Consider the following 27,543-nt stretch of genomic DNA (forward strand, 5'->3'; position numbering starts at 1 on the left):
CACTTTGAATGCAATTTATTGTTTCCAAAAGAGCGGTACAATAAGTGTTACATAGCACTTTCAAATCTGTCGAGTGTGGCGTGTTTAGCAAGGTAATGCTGTTCACAGTATATACAACTGACTGATACACCACTGGAACACAATAAAACCTCCCCTAACAGGATTACATTACCTACAATAAACAGTATTTAAAGATTACAACTTGTAAAATTAGCAATATACAAACAGGGCATAAAAGTTCAGAAATAGGTTATTGTTCAAAGTTTGGCTGTGACAGGCTGTTCATGCAGGAAGTAAAGTCAGGTTTCTATGAACCTCAAAATGCTCCAGAAATCAAACCACTGTAAGCTATAGATATTCTTCCATTAATTCAGCTACTTAAACTGAATGTAATACAAATAAACAAATTGACCGATTGGCATCTTCACTGGTATTTTGTCAAGATGACAATTCATGTTCTTTTCAAGCAAATCTCACATGCTGTGTTGTTAGAGGCATTGACCTGGGCCCGGTTTCCCAAAATGCACTAGGTTTCATTTAGCTGTAAGTGGCTAAGAAATCAATTTGATGCTGCCTGCCACACCGCTCATCTGTATTGAGGGCTGAGAGCCTCGAGCGAATGTTGTAACAGGTTTACTACAATGTATTTTATCACAGAGGCCTGTGAAATTGATACTTTTTCAAAAGATGCTTTTGGTAAACTGGGTCCTGCTCTTGTCAGATCTGCTCTTCTGTCATAAAATAATCGTTTTTTTTCCCCCAAAGTCGGCAAAGCTGAGGCTCAAGGTGTGCTTGTGTCAAATTGCATTCCCTCAGCATGAATACATAATCTACCCTGACAAAGCTCTGCTAAGAGATCACCTCTGCAATGTATCACGTCAAATCGTCTGTGTGAAGCACTGTAGGGCCAGGAAGGAGGGATTATCCATACAAATCAACGGATGGCTTTGCCATTTGCTCACAACAGAAGAACACAATTACAGTGGTGCCATTGTAGATTCACACTTCTTTCTGTGACCATTTCACCCCAACCCACTTCCCTATTTACAACATTCAGATAACGTGATGAATACAGTACATTTGAAACAGTCCTTTAATGTATAAAAAAAGAGCAACACTGGATTGCCTTAATCTCAACATACAAACACAGTACAAATACAAAGCATTAACAAACTTCATCAGTCATATTTAGGCTACCCTTTATCCCCACCCCAACAGCAAACTGAAAACTCAGGAAGCAATGCTTTATGTTAGATGAGTGTGAGATAAATCTGGGTATTCACATTGAAGATAGTTTTTGAAATTCCAATGTGTTGATTTGTTTTTCATGGTTCACCCAGATTGAAAATATTTAGATTCCCGATGCGTCCTCCTGAATACAAAAAGACTAACAAACTAGGATTTTGGTACTGATTATTTCCACAGATCACGTTTTGTATTGAGATATTACAAGTTTGGAACTGGCTGAACCATAGTGTTCTGGTGTCTAAAATTAATTCTTATTCATAAAGCACAATGAATAAAAACTGAAACAAATGCATTTACTGTACTGTGACGTTTCACATGACATAATACCATCATACAAAAAGGAAAACAGCTTTCGGTGCATCATGGTGTTGCTGCCTTTTCTACGAGGAAAAATATAACAAGTTAAAAAAAAGATACATTTCACAGGCCTCTGTGATAAAATACATTTGTAGTAAACCTGTTACAACGTTCACTCGAGGATTTTACAACCACTTGGGGCTCTCAGTCCTCTGTACAGATGAGTGGTTTGGCAGGAAGCATCAAATTGATTTCTTAGCCATTTACAGCCTTAATGAAACCTAGAGCAATAATTGAAGTGATATATCTTGTGGGTCCGTAATAACTTCAAACAGGCTGTCCACTTGTCTGTCTAGAAAAGGCACTCTGTGCGGGTTTGGACTCTACCGGATGCATCTGGTTTTCAGGGGGAATGGAAAGTGAGCCTGTGACGACATTTCCGTTTTCAGACGTTAACAAGCCGACACTCCATCTTAACTCCTCCTCCACATTTACAGGATTGGTTCAACAGTGCAAAAGAGAACCTCTCCTGACAGTTTATTTTTCTCGTCAGGACCAGAAAGAGAGAAACGCCTGCTACATTAGGTTAACAAAACCTAAAGATGAGCAGAGGAGTTTTAAAAAGGCCTTTTATCTGCTGGCATTGTGATAAGCCTGGTAAGCTAAAGGAATATAGATGTACTGTATATCGTTTACATTTTATGTACTGCAGTGTATGATACAAATACGTAAATCTATATTGGTTTCATATTATGCATAAGATTTTTTTCTCTCCCAAATCAATAGAAATATCATAGCAAAATCTACACATGCTGTAGGCTCCATGTACAGTAATAATATCAAAAGAAAAATAACTCATATGTAATACAACATGGTACTACTTTATCCAATCATGAACAGAACACAAAGTATGTGACGTTGGAAGATGGATCCCAAGTCCTATGTGAACCTAGTAACTTATTGTTATGTCATATGTAATCATATGTACGCATGTACAGTCATTCACTCACTGTAAATATGTGTATGTATCTATGCCGGAGATAACAAAATGATCTATTCCAGCAAGATTTACTTGGATGAATTTCAGGCTGTGGAGTGTACTGACAATTGGTTCCTATCTGCAGATATTAATGTGTTTCCTTTAGTAGTTATATGGGATCCAAATTCCACCGCCAACCCAGCAACAACCTACATCTTTAGAGTGTAACAAAAGTTTATAAAATCTCAGATATCAACAAGTAACAAAGGGAAGAAAACACCCAAGACAGTTGAAATGGAAGATGACTCTGAGTTGATGGGTTATCTTGATCATGGAGGTTTAACTCAAAACAACATGATCTGATCTCATTTGATCTACTGTGCAAAGCAATCTCATATACATGTCCTAACGGACTCCAATACCAGGGTTCTAGAGGCTGTCTTGACTTCCTTGTTTTGACCTCCTCTTGAGCTTATTGGACAGTCAGACACTAACCCTCTTGTTTGATTGGCTAACCATTGTTAGTGATTACATAAGAGGCTTCGGGTTAATAAAAAAATGACTAACAATGTGGGAAGTCTGTGGCTTGACTTCCCAGTAAACAAACCCCATACAAGAAGCTTGAATAGTGTAAGAGTTAGTGTTTTGTTTCATCACGTTATCTCTGGATACACAACTGACACATGAATCCTCCTCTTTCGTGTTCCACGATGTGATCATATTGAGACAAGTTGGGAGAGGAGAAGATAAAAGAAAAGGTGGTTAACAAGTGAGCGGGAGAAGAAGGAGTGGAAGCAAGAGGATGTGAGAGAGAAGACATGGTGAAAATAGATTGGATGGATGGGAGATTGGGGGACGTATTGGCTGGGGTGGTTGTGTTTACCTACAAAACTACAATTCCCACAAAGCACTGTCCGTCACTGATCTCCCGTCCATCAATCCATTTTCATTCTGTCTTCTCTCTCACATCCTCTTGCTTCAGATGTCAGGGGTCATGCCTGGGGGCAAACGCTTGGCAGAGTCTGTACAGGTCGGTGGGCAGTCTGATGGGGTAGTTTGGGGCTATTCAGATTTATGGCAGTACAGGTCTTTAAGTGCTTTCAGTTCCTCTATCAGGGTTTTGTTCTGGTTCTCCAGCACGGCCACGCGGTTCTCCAGACACTTGACATACTCCTTCTTCTTCCTGCGACACTCGCGGGCCGCCTCTCTGTGTGGCACAACAAGGACCAAGACACAGTCAGGGAAACCTCCGGCTATTGGCTCAGCTAGTATGGGATGGTGCACAGCATCTCTCTAGGATCTTGGTTACACTTTACTTAATGCAGACAGGTGTAACACTAGATGGAGTTCACAGTGGACCATAACCAAAGAGAACCTCACTCTGACTGTATGTCCTTACCTGTTCTTCATGAGTCTGACCTCTCTCTTGCGGGTAACTTCTACCTCTGGGCCCCCCTGGCCAGACAGGGCAGGGGAGGAAGCCATGACCACCCCAGAGGCGATGGTGCTGTTGGGGACCGTGCGGATCTGGTAGGCCTGCACATCTCCAGACGCAGCTGGGGAACAATGGCATGATCCAGGAGGTGAAATATGGAACCATCTTTTAGAAATCTACTACATTGCAGTTGCAATGGATTACTGATATACAGATGACCTGGCACCCAGGATAACTACTCATTATCTCTTTTAGATGAGCTCAAACTGATTCCATTAAAACACACCGTTGTCTGTTTGTGAGTTCAAAGAGGTAAGGCCAGTGTCTGCACTACCACTCACCTTGCACTACCATCTGGTTGCTGGGCACCAGGATCTGCTGGCCGTCCGAGGTCTGGGCGTACTGCAGGATGGTGGTGCCCTGCTGGGCGGCCGCAGCGTTAGACATGGTCAGGGTCTGCAGTCCCTGGACCGCGTCTGTTCCGTTATTGGCCAACTGGATTGCACCGCCTTGGGTGATTGCGACTGAGAGAGGAGAGGGAGGGGGAGGGAGAGATAGAAAGAAAGGGAGGGGGCGAGAGAGAATGAGAGATATGAGAGAGAGTTTGTGGATAAGGTTGCAACATAAACAACTAAAGATCTTGCTTAAACTACCCTCTTACTGTAAATAAACTCTTTGTCAGTGACATTATTGAGTAAAAGAACGAAGGGTCAAAGGTGACGTACTGTACTGGCCACTGCTGGTCTGGTAGATAGGGCATGATGTGGGCATGGTAACCGTGGTGATGGCAGGCGCTAGGTCCTCCTCTGACTTCTCTTCCTCAATCCTGGGAACCCCCGGGGTGTCATTTGATGACAAGTCATTCAGGATCTTTCTGTTAGGGTCAGAGGTCAGGACGTTAGATAAAACGCACACTAACAGTCGTCACAGTACAGCATGATCACACAAACATCAAAGTGTACCTGTATGAGGGGCGTCGTGAGAGGATCTCTCTGCGTTTCTGAGAGTCAGTCACACTGTCCACTGACTCCTGGGAGTCTTCCCTCTCTGCTATGTTGGAGATCTGAAACAGTTCAATCAGGTGTGTTAGTGCTGGGCTGTGAAATAATACTAGCTCCATCACAGTATATTCTTCTTGCGTCCTGTTGTGGTGGTCAGAGTTGTACCCAGGGTGCAAAGTTGGTGTATCTAAGCTAAAGTTTTAGGTATTATAAATAAAAGGTTAGATGAGAAGGTCTACTCACCTGAACAGTCTGGACCTGTGGTGACTGTATGACCGAGGGCTGAGCAGCCTGGATGACCCCGTGAACCTGGACCGTCTGACCGTTGGGCAGCTGCACCAGGGTGACCGTAGGACCACTGGACGTGGCGTGGCCCGCTGCCATGGAAACCTGCAAAGCATAAACATAATCCTGCTGTCCAGGGGGGACACACCTATGACTAGAACCCCCGAGTCTCTCCTAGTATGGAAAAACTTGGGGTTTTCTGGGCCATACTACGTACGTTTATAAAATACATTATTTTGTATCTGTATGGGTACAGTTGAATTCGGACAATTAAATACACATTAGCCAAATACATTTAAACACAGTTTTTCACAATTCCTGACATTTAATCATTCCCTGTCTTAGGTCAGTTAGGATCACCACTTTATTTTAGGAATGTGAAATGTCAGAATAAAAGTAGAGAGAATGATTTATTTCAGCTTTTATTTCTTTCATCACATTCCCAGTGGGCCAGAAGTTTACATACACTCAATTAGTATTTGGTAGCATTGCCTTTAAATGGTTTAACTTGGGTCAAACATTTCGGGTAGCCTTTCACAAGCTTCCCACAATAAGTTGAGTGAATTTTGGCCCATTCCTCCTGACAGAGCTGGAGTAACTGAGTCAGGTTTGTAGGCCTCCTTGCTCGCACGCGTTTTTTCAGTTCTGCCCACAAATGTTCTATAGGATTGAGGTCAGGGCTTTGTGATGGCCACTCCAACACCTTGACTTTGTTGTCCTTAAGCCATTTTGCCACAACTTTGGAAGTATGCTTGGGGTAATTGTCCATTTGGAAGACCCATTTGCGACCAAGCTTTAACTTCCTGACTGTGGTCTTGAGATATTGCTTCAATATATCCACATAATTTTCAGTCCTCATGATGCCATCTATTTTGTGAAGTGCACCAGTCCCTCCTGCAGCAAAGCACCCCCACAACATGATGCTGCCACCCGTGTGCTTCACGGTTGGGATGGTGTTCTTCGGCTTGCAAGCCTCCCCCTTTTTCCTCCAAACATAACGATGGTCATTATGGCCAAACAGTTCTATTTTTGTTTCATCAGACCAGAGGACATTTCTCCAAGAAGTACGATCTTTGTCCACATGTGCAGTTGCAAACCGTAGTCTGGCTTTTTTTAATGGCGGTTTTGGAGCAGTGGCTTTTCAGATTATGTCGATATAGGACTCGTTTTACTGTGGATATAGATACGTTTGTACCTGTTTCCTCCAGCATCTTCACAAGGTCCTTTGCTGTTGTTCTGGGATTGATTTGCACTTTTCCCACCAAAGTACGTTCATCTCTAGGAGACAGAACGCGTCTCCTTCCTGAGCGGTATGACAGCTGCATGATCCCATGGTGTTTATACTTGCGTATTATTGTTTGTACAGATGCACGTGGTACTTTCAGGTGTTTGGAAATTACTCCCAAGGATGAACCAGACTTGTGGAGGTCTACAATTTCTTTTCTGAGGTCTTGGCTGATTTCTTTTGATTTTCCCATGACGTCAAGCAGAGGCCCTGAGTTTGAAGGTATGCCTTGAAATACAGCCACACCTCCAATTGACTCAAATTATGTCAATTAGCCTATCAGAAGCTTCTAAAGCCATTTTCCAAGCTGTTTAAAGGCACAGTGAACTTAGTGCATGTAAACGTCTGACCCCCTGGAATTGTGATACAGTGAGTTAGTTATAAGTTAAATAATCTGTCTGTAAACAATTGTTGGAAAAATTACTTGTGTCATGCACAAAGTAGGTGTCCTAACCGACTTGCCAAAACTATAGTTTGTTAACAAGAAATGTGTGGAGTGGTTGAAAAACAAGTTTTAATGACTCCAACCTAAGTGTATGTAAACTTCCGACATTAACTGTACGAATTTCTTGTGTGTATGCGAATGAAACGGTAGCGTGAGTGATGTAAGTATGTACAGTATATTCTGTGACATCCTACTGTCTCGGCTTGGTCACCTGGCCATTTTACAGTCTCCTGCCTGCATTCCAGCCATTACAATGAGCCATCCCCCTATAGCTCCTCCCACCAGCCTCCTCTGGTAGGTGACCAGATTTCTAGTACTACAGGGTCATGCTGATTACCGTCTCTCAGATCTCTGCCGTGTGTGTGGAGTGTCAGCACATACCCTATCAGTCAGTGAGTATGTAGTAGTGTGTAGCAGCAGTATGTGGTAGATGTAGCAGTGTGTGGTAGAGAGACAGGGAGGCAGTGTAGACTAACCTGTGAGTGGTAGTAGTGATGAGGTGCTGTACCAGTATGTGGCAGGGTACTAACCTGTGAGTGGTAGTAGTGATGAGGTGCTGTACCAGTATGTGGCAGGGTACTAACCTGTGAGTGGTAGTAGTGATGAGGTGCTGTACCAGTATGTGGCAGGGTACTAACCTGTGAGTGGTAGTAGTGATGAGGTGCTGTACCAGTATGTGGCAGGGTACTAACCTGTGAGTGGTAGTAGTGATGAGGTGCTGTACCAGTATGTGGCAGGGTACTAACCTGTGAGTGGTTGTAGTGATGAGGTGCTGTACCAGTATGTGGCAGGGTACTAACCTGTGAGTGGTTGTAGTGATGAGGTGCTGTACCAGTATGTGGCAGGGTACTAACCTGTGAGTGGTAGTAGTGATGAGGTGCTGTACCAGTATGTGGCAGGGTACTAACCTGTGAGTGGTAGTAGTGATGAGGTGCTGTACCAGTATGTGGCAGGGTACTAACCTGTGAGTGGTTGTAGTGATGAGGTGCTGTACCAGTATGTGGCAGGGTACTAACCTGTGAGTGGTTGTAGTGATGAGGTGCTGTACCAGTATGTGGCAGGGTACTAACCTGTGAGTGGTAGTAGTGATGAGGTGCTGTACCAGTATGTGGCAGGGTACTAACCTGTGAGTGGGCGATCTGTTGGCTGTCTGTCTCTGACACGGCTGTGTCTCCTTCCTGCTGAACCTCTGCTGCCGACTCCATGGTCATCGACTTAGCTGTTGGGGAAAAGGGGAGCGGAGTACAAGAGGGTTACAGAAGACTTTCTGATGCATATCTTATGATCAACAAGGAGAAAATCACTAATGATCCTTTCAGCTGGTTTTTATTGACAAAATGGTAGTAGCCTTACTGCTTTGTAGTATTTTCTACAAGTAAATATTCTGAAGACTTCGACACAATTGATAGTTAACTGGTATTATCATGTAATATCACATTGTAAGAAATGCATGTCATTAATCTTCCTGTAGAGTTCATTAGTCAGTGGAAAGCTTCTCTCTGTCTGTTAGCCAAGTGTTTGTTTGTACACATCCATATAAGACTATGACCACAGATGTCCTTCCAGTTTTTATGAATAAAGTAGCTAATAACTGAAATAAGACGTGTATAATGAGTCTGTTTATAACTGACAAAGTTGTATATGACTTGTGTCACTTAAATGTCAACATGATAGCTTGTACCTTCTTTTAAGTACAGCAGGGCGAAGCCACTTCTCACAGATGTGACTGAGAGGTCGAGTGAAGGTTAATATGGCACCTTCACAGACAGCGCTCAAAGCTATTCCTGAGCTTTATCATAGTCTTCGACACTGAGTATACTTAAGCAATAAGGCCTGGGGGTGTGGTACGGGCTACGGGCTGTTCTTAATCAAGACGCAACGCAGAGTGCCTGGATACAGCCCTTAGCCATGATATATTGGTCATATACCACAAACCCTGATGTGCCTTATTGCTATTATAAACTGGTTACCAGAGCAGTATAAATAAATGTTGTCTCATACCCATGGTATATGATCTGATATATTCAATGGCGGTCAGCCAATCAGCATTCAGGGCTCGACCCACACAGTTTATAAAAAAACATTAAGATGCTTTTCCCATGACACAGACTGACCAGGTGAAAGCTATGATCCCTTGTTTAGGTCACTTGTTAAATCCACTTCAAATCAGTGTAGATGAATGAGAGGAGACCGATTAAATAAAAGAGTGTTACGTCTTGAGACAATAGAGACATGGATTGTGCATGTGTGTGCCATTCAGAGGGTGAATGGGCAAGATAACGGATTTTGAAGTACCTTTGAACGGTATATGCTGCTGGGTTTTTCACGCTCAACTGTTGCCCGTGTGTGTATCAAGAACTGTCCACCACCCAAATGACATCCAGGCAACTTGACACAACATGGGCCAGCATCCCTGTGGAACGCTTTCGACACAGGGATATATATGTATATATATATTAGGAAGTTGTGCTTAATGTTTTGTACACTCCAGTGTATATACTGTAAATATACAGTACGTGTAAGTGAGGGACTTAGGGCAACCCTTTGACAATGTCATTTATTTTAGGAACGTCCTGAGACAACCACTGGAAAACTGACGTCATGATTACAAAGAAAAAAGCCTTGCATTCTGGCTGAGGAATACCTTAGAGACCAACCCTGTAGTGGAGTGAGGAAGTGGCCAATTTCTGGGTTATAAACACATGAGCGCATCACACTACAGGTCTTCGCAGATCCACCTATACCCGAGAGGGTTCGGATCAAGAATTCTAAATAATGTCACGGGCCTGGGTCTGATCTGATTTTCATGGGTCATCGGGTATGTGTAATTTCAAATGACTTGTTCGGAAGTACCAATATAGATCCAAACGTGACTGCTTCAGTAGAGAGAGAAAGAGAACAATGGTAAAATTTATGCTACTGCTCTTTGATTTTCATGAGAGTGGCGTGTGTAGCTTGTTGTTGTTATTGGCCAATCAGAAGTCATCAAAGCAGCAATAGGCTACAGTCATAGAGCCTCGCACCATGTTAAAGGAGAAGGCTACAGCGACCAAGAGCCAACAGGTATGCTGCTACTTAATATTCTGAATGGAGTTGTTGTTGTTTGTAACTGTAGGATGAGAAAGTGCATGCAGCCTCAGTTAGCCTAAAACAAATTACTTTTCTACTGCTTCCCTCCCTCCCTGTCCTCGGGTCCCTTCAGAACGTGTCTATATATACACAACAACAAAATATGCATATTGGGTCTGGGTGGGAAAGACACAGGTCCATTTCAAAACGGGTCCAACTTGTTGGACCTGTGAAGACCTCTACATCTCTCACACACACACACGCACACATACACGCTCCCTGGAGAAGTCATTCATTTCATTGTGTCACTTTCCTCCCTGCAGCTAGTGTGTGTCTGGGCAGCTGACATTTCCCCCCAGTCCTCTGGGGCACCTTGTTCAGCAGAAGGCCTGTAGATCCACCTAATGGCTACATCTGAAATGACACCCTATCCCTATACAGTGCACTACTTTTGACCAGGGCCCCATAAGGATCATAGGGCTCTGGTCAAACATAGTGCACTATATAGGAGATAGTGTGCCATTATTTATGCATCCCAATTTCTTCCTTTTCTGAACTTTTAGGCTTCAAAATGTTCACCAATAGGCAAGCTGCTGCTCGACTCCACGAGTCTGACCGACTCAGATACTTGGCAGGCATGCGCACTGCGAGACACCCAATAATCAACATGTCATGCATTGGCTTTGTCCCCTACAGGCCGTTTCTTCCCCTGCTTTCCAAAACCCTTTCCCCCTTCTCTACCACTGTCTTGTCAACATGCCATGTATCCAGACTAGTCAGAGAAATGATTCACCACACACGACACGACTGATGTGTTGTGACTTGTTGTGCTGCTAGTCTGGTTTGCCATCCCAACAGAGTTCTGTCAGAGAATTCCATGTTGGAAATCCACCTACTGCCAGTGTGCGTTGGCTGGCTGTTAGACATGGAAGTCTGGTTGTGGAGAGAGGGCCAGCAGCCACAAGCCCTCTTCTTCAGTGGTAAAGAAAGGTAATGGAAGAGGTGCCAGGTACAGACACAGGAAGAGAAACAGCCAAAGTCACTCACTCTGCCTTGTAAATCAAGTAGGCCAGCTGAAAAGTAAAAAAATGCTATTTTGTAAAAATTGCTATATTGCTAAATGTATGAAAACAAAAATGTGCTTTTTTGGTCTTAATTTAAAGTTAGGCATTAGGGTTAGTAGTGTGGTTAAAGTTCGGTTTAAAATCAGATTTGATGACTTTGTGGTTGTACTAGCTAGTGACCACTGCTGAGCTGGCTCCAGAACAAGATTCATGACGAAAAATGGTAACCTGCTAGAAGATATGTAGGCGCAAGTCGGACAATTTTTATCCCCATAATGCAACACAATTGAAAAGGGGACTTGACAAAAGTGATCCTCTCGAAAGGGCACATTCAGTAGTGATGGGAAGTACGCCTCTTCTTATTGACTTGGATCTTTTAGACTCTTTCAGTCAAAATAACTAATATTTCGACTCATTTGGTTCATTTGATTCAGTAATGCCCAGAACACGCTGGATCCCCTATCGGCGAACGATGAACTAAAAACTCAAAAGAATCATGATTCCTCAAGCCTCTCGTTCACCATATTGGAGCTCTCATCTTTATGGGATCTGACATCTGTAACTGAAACGTATAAAACTGTGCGTGAAACTGTGATTGATAAGCATACAAATAAGGTTATTTTTTTTGACATTTGAAACGAAGTCTAGGTGCGGCCGCCACCGGAATAGATTATGAACGGAATGACATTTTTTGACTGCCCCAGGAGAGAGATTTGCCCAATAAGCTATCATTTGCGAACTGCAGCAGCCACCCAACGATTCATTCGAGTTTGAGTGTTGAGCAGAGGCAGGCTATGCATGTTTTGGTTCTACAAAGCTGTGTCCATTGATAACATTCAATAATCAATTGACTGCATTCACTCTTGCACCGTGTGATCATGTATCAGCTCTAAACATGCATTTCCTCTCTATGCTGCCTGCAGCATGATCTATTTCTGTGCGCGCACATGACAGACAGTTGGTGGTCAGAGCAGATGCTGAGCCCAATGATTTAAATATACACACTCGATTACTAATTAGGGGTGATGTGTTGAAGCCACAATGCCTCCATCTTGGAACTCCCCCACCATCGTGTTGAAGCCACCATGTCTCCATCTTGGAACTCCCCCACCATTGTGTTGAAGCCACCATGTCTCCACCTTGGAACTTCCCCACCATTGTGTTGAAGCCACCATGCCTCCACCTTGGAACTTCCCCACCATTGTGTTGAAGCCACCATGCCTCCACCTTGGAACTCCCCCACCATTGTGTTGAAGCCACAATGCCTCCACCTTGGCACTCCCCCACCATCGTGTTGAAGCCACCATGTCTCCATCTTGGAACTCCCCCACCATCGTGTTGAAGCCACCATGTCTCCACCTTGGAACTCCCCCACCATTGTGTTGAAGCCACCATGACTCCATCTTGGAACTTCCCCACCATCGTGTTGAAGCCACCATGCCTCCATCTTGGAACTCCCCCACCATCGTGTTGAAGCCACCATGTCTCCATCTTGGAACTCCCCCACCATCGTGTTGAAGCCACCATGTCTCCACCTTGGCACTCCCCCACCATCGTGTTGAAGCCACCATGCCTCCAGCTTGGCTCTCCCACACCATCGTGTTGAAGCCACCATGTCTCCATCTTGAAACTCCCCCACCATTGTGTTGAAGCCACCATGCCTCCACCTTGGAACTCCCCCACCATTGTGTTGAAGCCACCATGTCTCCATCTTGGAACTCCCCCACCATTGTGTTGAAGCCACCATGTCTCCATCTTGGAACTCCCCCACCATTGTGTTGAAGCCACCATGTCTCCATCTTGGAACTCCCCCACCATTGTGTTGAAGCCACCATGCCTCCACCTTGGAACTCCCCCACCATTGTGTTGAAGCCACCATGCCTCCAGCTTGGCTCTCCCACACCATTGTAAAAAATATTTGGGAAACTATAGAAATGTCTACATTCATTTTTGCCAGATGTATTCTATTATAGACACCTTAATGCATATTTCTAAACACATTTTAGATGACTAATGTTACCGTCTCCTCTACAACAACAACAAAAATACTTCAAGTGCCTTTGGAAAGTATTCAGACCCCTTGACTTTTTCCACATTTGGTTATGTTACAGCCTCATTCTAAAATGGATTCAATAGTTTTCCTCCCCCCTCGTCAATCTACACACAACACCCCATAATGACATCACAATACCCCATAATGACATCACAATACCCCATAATGACATCACAACACCCCATAATGACAAAGCAAAAACTGTTTTTTTCTTCTTTCCCCTCGCAAATGTATAAAAAATAAAACGGAAATATTATACTTACATAAGTATTCAGACCCTTTACTCAGTACTTTGTTGAAGCACTTTTTGCAGCAATTACAGCCTTAAGTCTTCTTGAGTATGATTCTACACGCTTGGCACCAGTGGTGTAAAGTAATTATGTACAAATACTTTAAAGTAAAGTACTACTTATGTCGTTTTTTTGGGTATCTGTACTTTACTATTGATATTTTTGACAACTTTTACTTCACTACATTCCTAAAGAAAATAATATACTTTTTACTCCATACATTTTCCCTGACACCCAAAAGTAGTCGTTACATTTTAGTGAGTTAGTGACAGGATAATTGTCGAATTCACACACTTATCAAGAGAACCTCCCTGGTCATCCCTACAGCCTCTGATCTGGAGGACTCACTAAACAGAGAACCTCCCTGGTCATCCCTACTGCCTCTGATCTGGAGGACTCACTAAACAGAGAACCTCCCTGGTCATCCCTACTGCCTCTGATCTGGAGGACTCACTAAACAGAGAACCTCCCTGGTCATCCCTACAGCCTCTGATCTGGAGGACTCACTAAACAGAGAACCTCCCTGGTCATCCCTACTGCCTCTGATCTGGAGGACTCACTAAACAGAGAACCTCCCTGGTCATCCCTACAGCCTCTGATCTGGAGGACTCACTAAACAGAGAACCTCCCTGGTCATCCCTACAGCCTCTGATCTGGAGGACTCACTAAACAGAGAACCTCCCTGGTCATCCCTACAGCCTCTGATCTGGAGGACTCACTAAACAGAGAACCTCCCTGGTCATCCCTACTGCCTCTGATCTGGAGGACTCACTAAACAGAGAACCTCCCTGGTCATCCCTACTGCCTCTGATCTGGAGGACTCACTAAACAGAGAACCTCCCTGGTCATCCCTACTGCCTCTGATCTGGAGGACTCACTAAACAGAGAACCTCCCTGGTCATCCCTACTGCCTCTGATCTGGAGGACTCACTAAACAGAGAACCTCCCTGGTCATCCCTACTGCCTCTGATCTGGAGGACTCACTAAACAGAGAACCTCCCTGGTCATCCCTACTGCCTCTGATCTGGAGGACTCACTAAACAGAGAACCTCCCTGGTCATCCATACTGCCTCTGATCTGGAGGACTCACTAAACAGAGAACCTCCCTGGTCATCCCTACTGCCTCTGATCTGGAGGACTCACTAAGCACATGCTTTGTTTGTAAATGATGGTGTTGGTCTCCCAGTCCCCTGCCACTGAAAAACATCCCCACAGCATGATGCTGCCACCACCATGCTTCACAGTAGGGATGGTACCAGGTTTCCTCCAATCTTGGTTTCATCAGACCAGAGAATGTTGTTTCTCATGGTCTGAGAGTCTTTTGGCAAACTACAAGCGGCTGTCATATGCCTTTTACTGAGGAGCGGCCTCCGTCCGGACAATTCCTTCAACCTCATGGCTTGGTTTTTGCTCTGACATGCACTGTGGCACCTTATATAGACAGGTGTTTGCCTTTCCAAATCATTTGAATTTACCACAGGTGGACTCCAATGAAGTTGTAGAAACAAGGATGATCAATGTAAACAGGATGCACCTGAGCTAAATTTTGAGTTTCATAGCAAACGGTCTGAATACTTATGTAAATAAGGTATTTCTGTTTTTTGCAAACATTTCTAAAAACCTGTTTTTGCTTTGTCATTATGGGTTATTGTGTGTAGATTGATGAAGAAAAACATATTTAATCCATTTTAGAGTAAGGCTGCAAAGTAACAAAATGTGGAAAAGGTCAAGGGGTCTGAATCATTTCCGAATGCACCGTAACTTTGTCCTCAAAACATTTAACTGAAATAGTGTAGAATTCAATGTATTCCTATAGACGGGTTGGTTGTTTAGCAACAAAACTGAGGTGTGCGCAACTATGGGGCAAAACAGACTGTGGTCGGCTTAGATTGTTGACAACATGTAAACTATATTTTGCATCCAATGTTTATTGAAAACATAAATAAACTTGCACAATGAGCACCTGCTGTGATTGTTATAGCAAATTGTAGCCATATTAGCATTAACATGAAATCAGTGAAAACACCTCTAATCAAGACATGTTATCAAGAACAAGATGAAACTGGTCACTTACGATTCCCCACATGACAGTTTCCTGTAATTGTTGGTAGCTACCTGGCCATCCGGAATGACAACAACTCACAGACTTCTGCCCTATTGAAGCGCGCACATGGTTTTCCCAACATTGTCAGCTAATCCATCTAGGAGAAGTGCAAATATGGCTGACCCGTGAAGCGGTAAAGACTTTTATAACTAACCCAAGATAGACCAGAGCCTGTCGTTTCCAATGGGAGGAAATTAATCATATTGGGCAGAACAAGCAAGGAGGTGGGTGGGGCCAAACACAAGCTAGTGAGATCCTATTGGTTGTATCATTTATTTGTATATTTCCGTTATAGCTGTGAAGTGCGTGTGCAATAACTCAATTCACCCTTCATTCCTTCTAAACGCAATTTTCAGAAACTTTGGCAAAGGGTAAAGTCTACAAAACGCAGTCCACTCTTTTTGTTACACATTCTAGTTTTGGAAACTGTATGGAGATCAAATGTTTCATCAATAAGAAAATTAGCAGAATGTCGGCCAAAATCCATCTTCTCCCACTGCTGGCCATATTTGGAAGTGAGTGGAAACGCCAACTGTATGCTTCACATGTTTTACTCTGGTGAAATATCTGGTTTATTGGTCAATCTGTGGTAGTGGCATCACAATATGGAGACCGGAGTATGGGCGACCGGAGTATGGGCGACCGGAGTATGGGCGACCGGAGTATGGCGACAGGGAGTATGGGCGACCGGAGTATGGCGACCGGAGTATGGGCGACCGGAGTATGGGCGACCGGAGTATGGGCGACCGGAGTATGGGCGAGTGGGTATTTTGAAAGCGCCCTGCTATAGTTTAGACGGTTTTGATTGAGCTGTGCAACTACCGTACATTGAGCTATTATACTGCACAAGTTTGGACTTCTGTTTTGAAGCCAGAGGATGAGTCTTAGTCGAATATAACTGCTAGTTTTACACAAATAATGGTACATTTTCAGTTAGAAAACTGACGATTGTTTATTTTGGATTAAAAGTATTGATGATGGGTGTACTGTTGCTTCATGCGTTGTGCGAGTGTGCTTACTGTGACTGTCACCCTGATATCGGCTACTAGGTAGACTTCCCATGCCTTGTTGGACAGCTTGTTAAGTTGGAGAGAAGGGCCCCCCCCCCCCCCCCCCCGGTGTTGTTGCCATTCATTTTGTTATTATTTAACTAGGCAAGTCAGTTAAGAACAAATTCTTATTTACAACGACGGCCTCCCGGGGAACAGTGGGGTTAACTGCCTTGTTCAGGGGGGCCGGGCGATATGGCCAAAAGATTATATCACGGCATTTTTTTATTTTTAATTGGGCGGTATTTTTTGTTTTTGAATAATACATTTCTACATTTGCTTTATGAGTAGTGAGTGATCCTAGGGTGCTTTATGAGTAGTGAGTGATCCTAGGGTGCTTTATGAGTAGTGAGTGATCCCAGGGTGCTTTATGAGTAGTGAGTGATCCCAGGGTGCTTTATGAGTAGTGAGTGATCCTAGGGTGCTTTATGAGTAGTGAGTGATCCCAGGGTGCTTTATGAGTAGTGAGTGATCCTAGGGTGCTTTATGAGTAGTGAGTGATCCTAGGGTGCTTTATGAGTAGTGAGTGATCCCAGGGTGCTTTATGAGTAGTGAGTGATCCCAGGGTGCTTTATGAGTAGTGAGTGATCCTAGGGTGCTTTATGAGTAGTGAGTGATCCCAGGGTGCTTTATGAGTAGTGAGTGATCCCAGGGTGCTTTATGAGTAGTGAGTGATCCTAGGGTGCTTTATGAGTAGTGAGTGATCCTAGGGTGCTTTATGAGTAGTGAGTGATCCCAGGGTGCTTTATGAGTAGTGAGTGATCCCAGGGTGCTTTATGAGTAGTGAGTGATCCCAGGGTGCTTTATGAGTAGTGAGTGATCCCAGGGTGCTTTATGAGTAGTGAGTGATCCTAGGGTGCTTTATGAGTAGTGAGTGATCCCAGGGTGCTTTATGAGTAGTGAGTGATCCCAGGGTGCTTTATGAGTAGTGAGTGATCCTAGGGTGCTTTATGAGTAGTGAGTGATCCTAGGGTGCTTTATGAGTAGTGAGTGATCCTAGGGTGCTTTATGAGTAGTGAGTGATCCTAGGGTGCTTTATGAGTAGTGAGTGATCCCAGGGTGCTTTATGAGTAGTGAGTGATCCTAGGGTGCTTTATGAGTAGTGAGTGATCCCAGGGTGCTTTATGAGTAGTGAGTGATCCTAGGGTGCTTTATGAGTAGTGAGTGATCCTAGGGTACTTTATGAGTAGTGAGTGATCCCAGGGTGCTTTATGAGTAGTGAGTGATCCTAGGGTGCTTTATGAGTAGTGAGTGATCCCAGGGTGCTTTATGAGTAGTGAGTGATCCCAGGGTGGCAACACATACAGTCTAAGTGATTTCAATGGGGCTTTCTCCATTCTGATGGTTTTATACTGTTCAATTCAATTCAACACCTTTATAATTTCTTCATTTCCTGCACTCAATTGCAGTGGTGGAAAAAATATCCAATTGTCATACTTGATTAAAAGTAAAGATACTGTAATAGAAAATGACTCAAGTGAAAGTCATCCAGTAAAATCACATTTGAGTAAAAGTTCAAAAGTTTTTGTTTTTAAATGTACTTAAGTATCAAAAGTAAAATAATAAATCATTTCAAATTCCTTACATTAAGCTAACCAGATGGCCACAATTTTCTTGTTTTTTATTTAAGGATAGTCAGGGGCATTCTCCAACACTCAGACATAATTGACAAACAAAGCATTTGTGTTTAGTGATTCCGTCAGATCAGAGGCAGTAGGGATGGCCAGGGATGTCCTCTTGACAAGTGCGTGAATTGTCCTGTCCTTCTAAGCATTCAAAATGTAACGGAATACTTTTAGGTGTCAGGGAAAATGTATGGAGTAAAAAGTACACTATTTTCTTTAGGAATGTACGAAAGTAAAAGTAAAAGTTGTCAAAAATAAAAAATAGTAAAGTAAAGCACAGATACCAAAAAATAAAATGACGTTAATACTTGAAAGTATTTTTACTTAAGTACTTTACACCACTGCTCATTTGAGATCATTTCCACACTGCCACGTCGGGCTGCACAATATGGGCAAATCATCTAGGACTTCTTTTTAACCAAATGTTGCAATTGCGATTTGACTTGCGAATTAGAGCAAAACTGTTGGAATCATGGAAATATAATGACTATTCTAATTCTATAGTTAGAATATAATAGTGGGCACTTTGAATACAGTGTTGTTTGAGATGACAACGAATTCAAATGCCAGGGAAGAGTTACTGTGACAGGGTAGGAACTAAAGTGTTGATAAGTGTTTCCTAGGGGACCCTATAAGCTTTGGCGACATTGCATGTTTTCTCTTAGCTACTTCATGTAGCTAACCTATTCTTGCTTTGCATATTCCTCTTCGATTTAGAAGATACTGTTGCACAAACAACATACTGATTAGGTCTACACCATCATTGGTATTATCAGGCTGTATTAGCTAGCTACGTTTGCTCTTACTCAGTACATTTATTAGCTAGCTAGCTATTACCATTAGCAGCAAACAATTAGCGTCTCACAAGATTTAGGGCAACGTGCTAAGAAAAGACAAACTAGCTGTTTGCTGATGTAAGAAACACAAACTAATAGTGTCACTATAGAACGCTAGTTGATTTATATTAAGAAGCAAAGAGAAAACAGCATTGCTGTCATCAACACTGTTGCATGTGCTGCATTGACCACGATGGGTTGTTCGAGAACGAGTCGGCTCTAAGAGCCGGCTCTTGAAGGTGAACGTTGAGAGCCGGCTCTTGAAGGTGAACGTTGAGAGCCGGCTCTTGAAGGTGAACGTTGAGAGCCGGCTCTTGAAGGTGAACGTTGAGAGCCGGCTCTTGAAGGTGAACGTTGAGAGCCGGCTCTTGAAGGTGAACGTTGAGAGCCGGCTCTTGAAGGTGAACGTTGAGAGCCGGCTCTTGAAGGTGAACGTTGAGAGCCGGCTCGCATATCAGAAGAGCCAAATCTATTTATTAAATTATTACAAAATTAAGATATGAATAATCAAAATATTTAAATTCATAGAATTAACTAATTTAAAGAACAAAAAATAAATAAAATAATATAGGCTTAAATGCTCAAGCTCACACACATCCGTTTTGACTGTCTGCTCCGACTCACAGCCTCAGACTAATCAGACACCCAGTGTCACCCAGTGAACCAAAGATGGGCAAGGGAGGGCCAAGCAAACTCACTCACAGTCACACACTTAGCAGCCGAGGCGAGAAAGGACAGCTGTGAAAAAAACAGCTGGAAAATGAGTCGGAAGCACAGTTGCATTTGGATGCATTTAAAAAATGTAGACAATGTTAGAGCACAATGTAGAATTTGCCAAAACATGGACTAGTTTATGCCAAAGCCTATGTCTGTAGCAAAACAAGGCCAAATTGATACTGCATTGGCTAAAATGATTGCCACCAATTTCCAGCCATTTTCGATCGTGGAGGTCAGATGTTTCAGAAATTATATCAATAGTCTAAATCCAATGTACACAATTCCAAGCAGGAAAACCCTTTCAAAATCACTTATTCCACAACTGTACGAGAGCACACAGGCTTCAGTGCAAGAAAGAGTCCAAAAGCTACTGCAGTTTGCCTTACCACTGACTGCTGGACATCAAGGGTAACCACTTCTTACAAGTCGGTTACATGTCACTTCAATGAAGCCTTTTCAATGTCTAGCTGTCTTCTGGACTGCTTTGTGTTCAGCGACAGACATACCTCAGAGAACTTGGCAGAGAAACTGTTGAGAGTGGCCAGAGAATGGCAAGTAGATGGAAAAGTGGTCTGTTGTGTTAGCGACAATGCAGCGAACATAACCAAAGCAATGAACATTTTTAAATGGACCCATCACCCATGTCTTGCCCACACAATCAACCTGATTGTCAGAGATGCTCTGAAGGTGATGAAGCCCACTGTGGACAAAGTGAAAGCAGCTGTGGAATACTTCCACAGGAGCACAGTAGGTGCTGAAAAACTAAAATCTACACAACGCCAGATGGGGATGCCTGAGCTGAGGCCTAAACAAGACTGCACTACAAGGTGGAATTCAACATTTTATAAGTTGAAGCGGTTTTTTGAGTCAAAGGATGCTATCATGTCTAACCTGGCCATTGCACCTGTTGATGCTCTGACCCAAGAGGAATGGGAGGTGGTGGAGGAGGTGTGCAGAGTCCTGGAACCCTTTGAGCAGGTCACTGTGGAGATCAGTGAAGTGGTACAGTAAGCAGCGATTACTACATCATTATTTAATATGTATATGAGCAGTAGATGAGAATGTAGAATCAGTAGACAAAACATGAACCTGAACTAATAAGTTACTGTTCTCTCTTTTCAGCTATGTGACAGCTTCAAAAATGATACTCCTGTGTAAGAATCTGCAGCTAATCACAGCCAGCTGCCAGAGAGAAGCAAATGCAACCACGTGTGACATAGAGTTGATGGACACCCTATGTTCATCAATGGACAGAAAGTTCCACAGAATGGAATATAATCACGTGCCATCAGAAACCGTTGCACTTGACCCCAGCTTTAAGAAGCTAGCCTTCAGTGATGCCAGAGCGATTGATGAGGCTCTTCAAAGAATAACCTCAGCAGCAGGGAGGGACAGCCCCAGCAGTCAGCTGGTTCAGGCACCAGGGCAACAGGAAGAAGAGGGAGGGACAGCCCCAGAAGTCAGCTGGTTCAGGCACCAGGGCAACAGGAAGAAGAGGGAGGGACAGCCCCAGCAGTCAGCTGGCTCAGGCTCCAGGGCAACAGGAAGAAGAGGGATCAGATGGAGCAGAAGCACCAGCAGTAGTGCCACAAACGTCTGCTGTTTGGATGCTGTTTGACAAGAGAGCAAGTGGGGATGCAGCACGAAGGAATCCCTCAGTAGATGCCATAATGGAGGTGCGATCCTATTTGGAGGAGCCCCTCCTCCAAAGATCTGCAGACCCTCTGAGCTGGTGAAAGAACAAGGCCTCTGTCTACCCATGGATTACTAAAGTCATGACAGGGAGACTCTGCATAGTGGCCACATCCGTTCACCTCTGAGAGGGTCTTCTCGAAAACGGGACAAATAACTACTGAGAGAAGAAACCGCATCAGCCTCTCGAAAGTGAATCTCTCATAAAAGCTCAATCTGGTCAGCATTGCTGTGTGATGCTGGTTATAACATGGCAGTAAAGAAGAGAGAAGAGGGACCAGTTTAATGTTTTAACTGGGATGCTGGTTATAACATGGCAGTAAAGAAGAGAGAGAAGAAGGACCAGTTTCATGTTTTCACTAGGATGCTGGTTATAACATGGCAGTAAAGAAGAGAGAGAAGAGGGACCAGTTTCATGTTTTCACTAGGATGCTGGTTATAACATGGCAGTAAATAAGAGAGAAGAGGGACCAGTTTCATGTTTTCACTAGGATGCTGGTTATAACATGGCAGTAAAGAAGAGAGAGAAGAGGGACCAGTTTCATGTTTTCACTAGGATGCTGGTTATAACATGGCAGTAAAGAAGAGAGAAGAGGGACCAGTTTCATGTTTTCACTGGGATGCTGGTTATAACATTGCAGTAAAGAAGAGAGAAGAGGGACCAGTTTCATGTTTTCACTGGGATGCTGGTTATAACATGGCAGTAAAGAAGAGAGAAGAGGGACCAGTTTCATGTTTTCACTGGGATGCTGGTTATAACATGGCAGTAAAGAAGAGAGAGAAGAGGGACCAGTTTCATGTTTTCACTGGGATGCTGGTTATAACATGGCAGTAAAGAAGAGAGAGAAGAGGGACCAGTTTCATGTTTTCACTGGGATGCTGGTTATAACATGGCAGTAAAGAAGAGAGAGAAGAGGGACCAGTTTCATGTTTTCACTGGGATGCTGGTTATAACATGGCAGTAAAGAAGAGAGAAGAGGGACCAGTTTCATGTTTTCACTGGGATGCTGGTTATAACATGGCAGTAAAGAAGAGAGAAGAGGGACCAGTTTCATGTTTTCACTAGGATGCTGGTTATAACATGGCAGTAAAGAAGAGAGAAGAGGGACCAGTTTCATGTTTTCAGTGGGATGCTGGTTATAACATGGCAGTAAAGAAGAGAGAAGAGGGACCAGTTTCATGTTTTCAGTGGGATGCTGGTTATAACATGGCAGTAAAGAAGAGAGAAGAGGGACCAGTTTCATGTTTTCAGTGGGATGCTGGTTATAACATGGCAGTAAAGAAGAGAGAAGAGGGACCAGTTTCATGTTTTCAGTGGGATGCTGGTTATAACATGGCAGTAAAGAAGAGAGAAGAGGGACCAGTTTCATGTTTTCACTAGGATGCTGGTTATAACATGGCAGTAAAGAAGAGAGAAGAGGGACCAGTTTCATGTTTTCAGTGGGATGCTGGTTATAACATGGCAGTAAAGAAGAGAGAAGAGGGACCAGTTTCATGTTTTCAGTGGGATGCTGGTTATAACATGGCAGTAAAGAAGAGAGAAGAGGGACCAGTTTCATGTTTTCAGTGGGATGCTGGTTATAACATGGCAGTAAAGAAGAGAGAAGAGGGACCAGTTTCATGTTTTCAGTGGGATGCTGGTTATAACATGGCAGTAAAGAAGAGAGAAGAGGGACCAGTTTCATGTTTTCACTAGGATGCTGGTTATAACATGGCAGTAAAGAAGAGAGAAGAGGGACCAGTTTCATGTTTTCAGTGGGATGCTGGTTATAACATGGCAGTAAAGAAGAGAGAAGAGGGACCAGTTTCATGTTTTCACTAGGATGCTGGTTATAACATGGCAGTAAAGAAGAGAGAAGAGGGACCAGTTTCATGTTTTCACTAGGATGCTGGTTATAACATGGCAGTAAAGAAGAGAGAAGAGGGACCAGTTTCATGTTTTCACTAGGATGCTGGTTATAACATGGCAGTAAAGAAGAGAGAAGAGGGACCAGTTTCATGTTTTCAGTGGGATGCTGGTTATAACATGGCAGTAAAGAAGAGAGAAGAGGGACCAGTTTCATGTTTTCAGTGGGATGCTGGTTATAACATGGCAGTAAAGAAGAGAGAGAAGAGGGACCAGTTTCATGTTTTCACTAGGATGCTGGTTATAACATGGCAGTAAAGAAGAGAGAGAAGAGGGACCAGTTTCATGTTTTCACTGGGATGCTGGTTATAACATGGCAGTAAAGAAGAGAGAGAAGAGGGACCAGTTTCATGTTTTCACTAGGATGCTGGTTATAACATGGCAGTAAAGAAGAGAGAAGAGGGACCAGTTTCATGTTTTCAGTGGGATGCTGGTTATAACATGGCAGTAAAGAAGAGAGAGAAGAGGGACCAGTTTCATGTTTTCAGTGGGATGCTGGTTATAACATGGCAGTAAAGAAGAGAGAGAAGAGGGACCAGTTTCATGTTTTCAGTGGGATGCTGGTTATAACATGGCAGTAAAGAAGAGAGAAGAGGGACCAGTTTCATGTTTTCAGTGGGATGCTGGTTATAACATGGCAGTAAAGAAGAGAGAGAAGAGGGACCAGTTTCATGTTTTCACTGGGATGCTGGTTATAACATGGCAGTAAAGAAGAGAGAGAAGAGGGACCAGTTTCATGTTTTCACTAGGATGCTGGTTATAACATGGCAGTAAAGAAGAGAGAAGAGGGACCAGTTTCATGTTTTCAGTGGGATGCTGGTTATAACATGGCAGTAAAGAAGAGAGAGAAGAGGGACCAGTTTCATGTTTTCAGTGGGATGCTGGTTATAACATGGCAGTAAAGAAGAGAGAGAAGAGGGACCAGTTTCATGTTTTCAGTGGGATGCTGGTTATAACATGGCAGTAAAGAAGAGAGAAGAGGGACCAGTTTCATGTTTTCAGTGGGATGCTGGTTATAACATGGCAGTAAAGAAGAGAGAAGAGGGACCAGTTTCATGTTTTCACTGGGATGCTGGTTATAACATGGCAGTAAAGAAGAGAGAAGAGGGACCAGTTTCATGTTTTCACTGGGATGCTGGTTATAACATGGCAGTAAAGAAGAGAGAAGAGGGACCAGTTTCATGTTTTCACTGGGATGCTGGTTATAACATGGCAGTAAAGAAGAGAGAAGAGGGACCAGTTTCATGTTTTCACTGGGATGCTGGTTATAACATGGCAGTAAAGAAGAGAGAAGAGGGACCAGTTTCATGTTTTCACTGGGATGCTGGTTATAACATGGCAGTAAAGAAGAGAGAAGAGGGACCAGTTTCATGTTTTCACTGGGATGCTGGTTATAACATGGCAGTAAAGAAGAGAGAAGAGGGACCAGTTTCATGTTTTCACTGGGATGCTGGTTATAACATGGCAGTAAAGAAGAGAGAAGAGGGACCAGTTTCATGTTTTCACTGGGATGCTGGTTATAACATGGCAGTAAAGAAGAGAGAAGAGGGACCAGTTTCATGTTTTCACTGGGATGCTGCAGTTCTGCACATTATTTATTTTTTATTTGATATGATGCAATATTCTATTATCATGTTGTTCAGATTGTATTCGTTTTGAATGGTTAGATTTATATGCACTTTTTTATATACATAAAAAAGTTATACTTTAAATGCAAATGTTTAATAGCATTCTTTTTCATAACAAACCAATGCATGTCTAACTAAATACATTGTGGTTAAGGTAGAGTATGATTTAATTTAATAATTTCATTATAATTATAATTCTTTTAACACCAATCATAGTCAAACTATCGCAAACTGTTTTTACTTGAAGAAATACCAAACATTTTTTCTAAAGGGCCGTTTGGGACCCAAAGAGCCGGCTCTTTTGGGTGAGCTGAGCCGAACGAGCCGGAATGCCCATCACTACCATGCAGACTGAACGCTAGAGTCTCGTCTTAGGAACATCAAATGCGAGTGACAGGGGGCGTGGCTAGGTCTGTGTTGAAAGTGGCGCAGAGAGAAAGAGAGATGACTCAAGTTGCGAAGTAAACTATAAAAATGGACATTGCACATGGCGTCTCACATTTAACAAAGCAAACATTCAAACACCGGTATAGAAGGTAAAGTAAATACCCAAATCGGTCCCTGCATAAATACTGGTATATAATAAAATACGATATACTGCCCCTTCCTATCAGAACGACACATTTTTACCTTGTCAGCTCGTGGATTTGATCCAGCAACCTTACGGTTACTGGCCCAACACTCAAACCACTAGGCTACCTGCCGCCTCATGGCCTTTCCATTGATAGTAGACTATGTATCAACGTGACATCTACACGGTTATCAGTATTAATTATTTATTGTGTAGGCTGCTATCCTGCTTGAAGTAAAATCACGTGAGAGAAAAAAATATGGCCAAGTTAGCAACCGGCAGCAACACAACCTTGATACCCAGCAGGCTTGGCTCCCGAGTGGCGCAGCGGTCAATGGTAGAGGCGTCACTACAGACCTTGGTTCGAATCCAGGCTGTATCACAACCATAGGGTGGCGCACAATTGGCCCAGCGTCGTTCGGGTTAGGCTGTCATTGAAAATAAGAATTTGTCCCTTAATAACTACTTGCATAGTTATATATATATATCTTTTTTTTTTTGAAGGCTGCAGGAATCACTTCAAGTAAGCAGGCACGTCGATACAGCACTGGTCGCCTGCCTATCGCCTCGTCGCGCAGCCCAATCAGCCATGCAAAACGGTCAGGAGTGGCAACAAATCTGCCCAATTAGATGATTTGTTTTCCATACTCCCACTCCCACTCCGGCCGCCATATTGGACTGCAGCTACCCATGCTTGGCCTCTCAATGCGTAATTGTGCTGTTCAATTCATTGCGGCCAGCAGGTCAAACGAACGACTAAAACGAACGAGTCACTCTGAAAAACGAAGCATATCTCGCGAGTCAGGAAAAAGTCGTTCATAAAGAACGAACCGTCCACGAACTGCACATCACTACCAATCAGTAGATACGAAAATAGGCTAAACTCAGTGACAAGGCAGAGAGCCACATGGAGAGTGGGACCGACGCCTCTGTGTGACATACAATACATACATACATACATTTACATTTAGGTCAACTTTTGGGAGCAATATGAAACAAAATAATTCTGTATAATAAGTAAATATCCCAAAATGGGCCTGCAAAAAAACAACAGTGGCCTGTGTTTGAGGTTTCGACTAGGCTACACTTGCTTTAACATTGTTTTGGCAAACAAAAAACGACTAGAAACAAATAGACTAGTATGACGGGCCATATTATTGTAGGGACATATTGTAGCGACCCGGGCATTTAGACACATAAACCACATCCAAATCTGGGCTCGTATCTAGGTTAATTTATTTTAGACAAGGCAAGCAACAACGCTCCTCCGCCCAAAATAGTTGATTTAACTATAGAGGACAAAAACAAAATAATACAAAAACGTCATAATATGGAGCCGATACATAATCTTGCACTTTAAGAATTGAAGTTCAAGAATACCCAGATTTTTCGTAACAAACATTATATAGCAGTCGAGTTTGGTTTAACCCCTACATTTTGTAGGCTACATGCAATCTAGACAGCTACCTTTGCATTGCTATTCTACAGGCTAGGCTGCTGGGCAAGACCAAATACGCGCAAATTAGCCTTCAATCTTTATAGGGACAGACAGACTATGATTTCATGACAGGGCGAATTTGATTGGAAAATCGCATCACATAATATGCAGTCCAAACAAGCAACGTTCCACTCGATCCTGCCGGCGGGCTAGCCTACTCCTCATTCCCTGTCTTTTTCCAGGCTACTCGCCGCCGCAGCAGCCTCCCCTCCCTCCATGTCTGCATGACTGCCTGTAACAAGCCCGCCGCCATGATCTCTTTGTCCCTCCGGGCCGAACCCGGACAGGTTATATGTTATTTGGGACGCGCCTTGTCTCTCTTCCTCCCGGACACTAGTCTTCTCTTACCGATACAGACTCCCTCCGTCACTCCCGGGCCCTCGGAGCTCCACTTTTATTCAGGCCGACACGTAAGAGACCGCGTCAGGCTACACCTCCGTCGCGTCACCGAGAACAACAACAGAGT

General features: G+C 43.4%; 1 protein-coding gene across 3 annotated transcripts; it reads right to left on the bottom strand.

Annotated features, from left to right (window-relative positions):
- Positions 1-27,543, bottom strand: LOC139380890 (cyclic AMP-responsive element-binding protein 1-like). Of its 3 annotated transcripts, none has more exons than XM_071124041.1 (8): positions 27,426-27,543; positions 8,100-8,194; positions 5,204-5,350; positions 4,922-5,022; positions 4,685-4,833; positions 4,301-4,483; positions 3,924-4,080; positions 1-3,731 (listed from the first exon to the last, which is right to left on the bottom strand). In XM_071124041.1, exons 2-8 carry the CDS (start codon positions 8,184-8,186, stop codon positions 3,587-3,589), a joined length of 969 nt encoding a protein of 322 aa, XP_070980142.1. In that variant the 5' UTR covers positions 8,187-8,194; positions 27,426-27,543; the 3' UTR covers positions 1-3,586. The 3 variants fall into 3 exon arrangements, with proteins under 3 accessions (XP_070980142.1, XP_070980140.1, XP_070980141.1); XM_071124039.1 differs by having other exon boundaries at positions 1,076-3,731; positions 5,204-5,374; positions 27,426-27,535; XM_071124040.1 differs by having other exon boundaries at positions 3,371-3,731; positions 5,204-5,371; positions 27,426-27,535.

The sequence above is a fragment of the Oncorhynchus clarkii genome, chromosome 22 (assembly GCF_045791955.1).
Source record: "Oncorhynchus clarkii lewisi isolate Uvic-CL-2024 chromosome 22, UVic_Ocla_1.0, whole genome shotgun sequence".
Classification (NCBI taxonomy): Eukaryota; Metazoa; Chordata; class Actinopteri; order Salmoniformes; family Salmonidae; genus Oncorhynchus; species Oncorhynchus clarkii.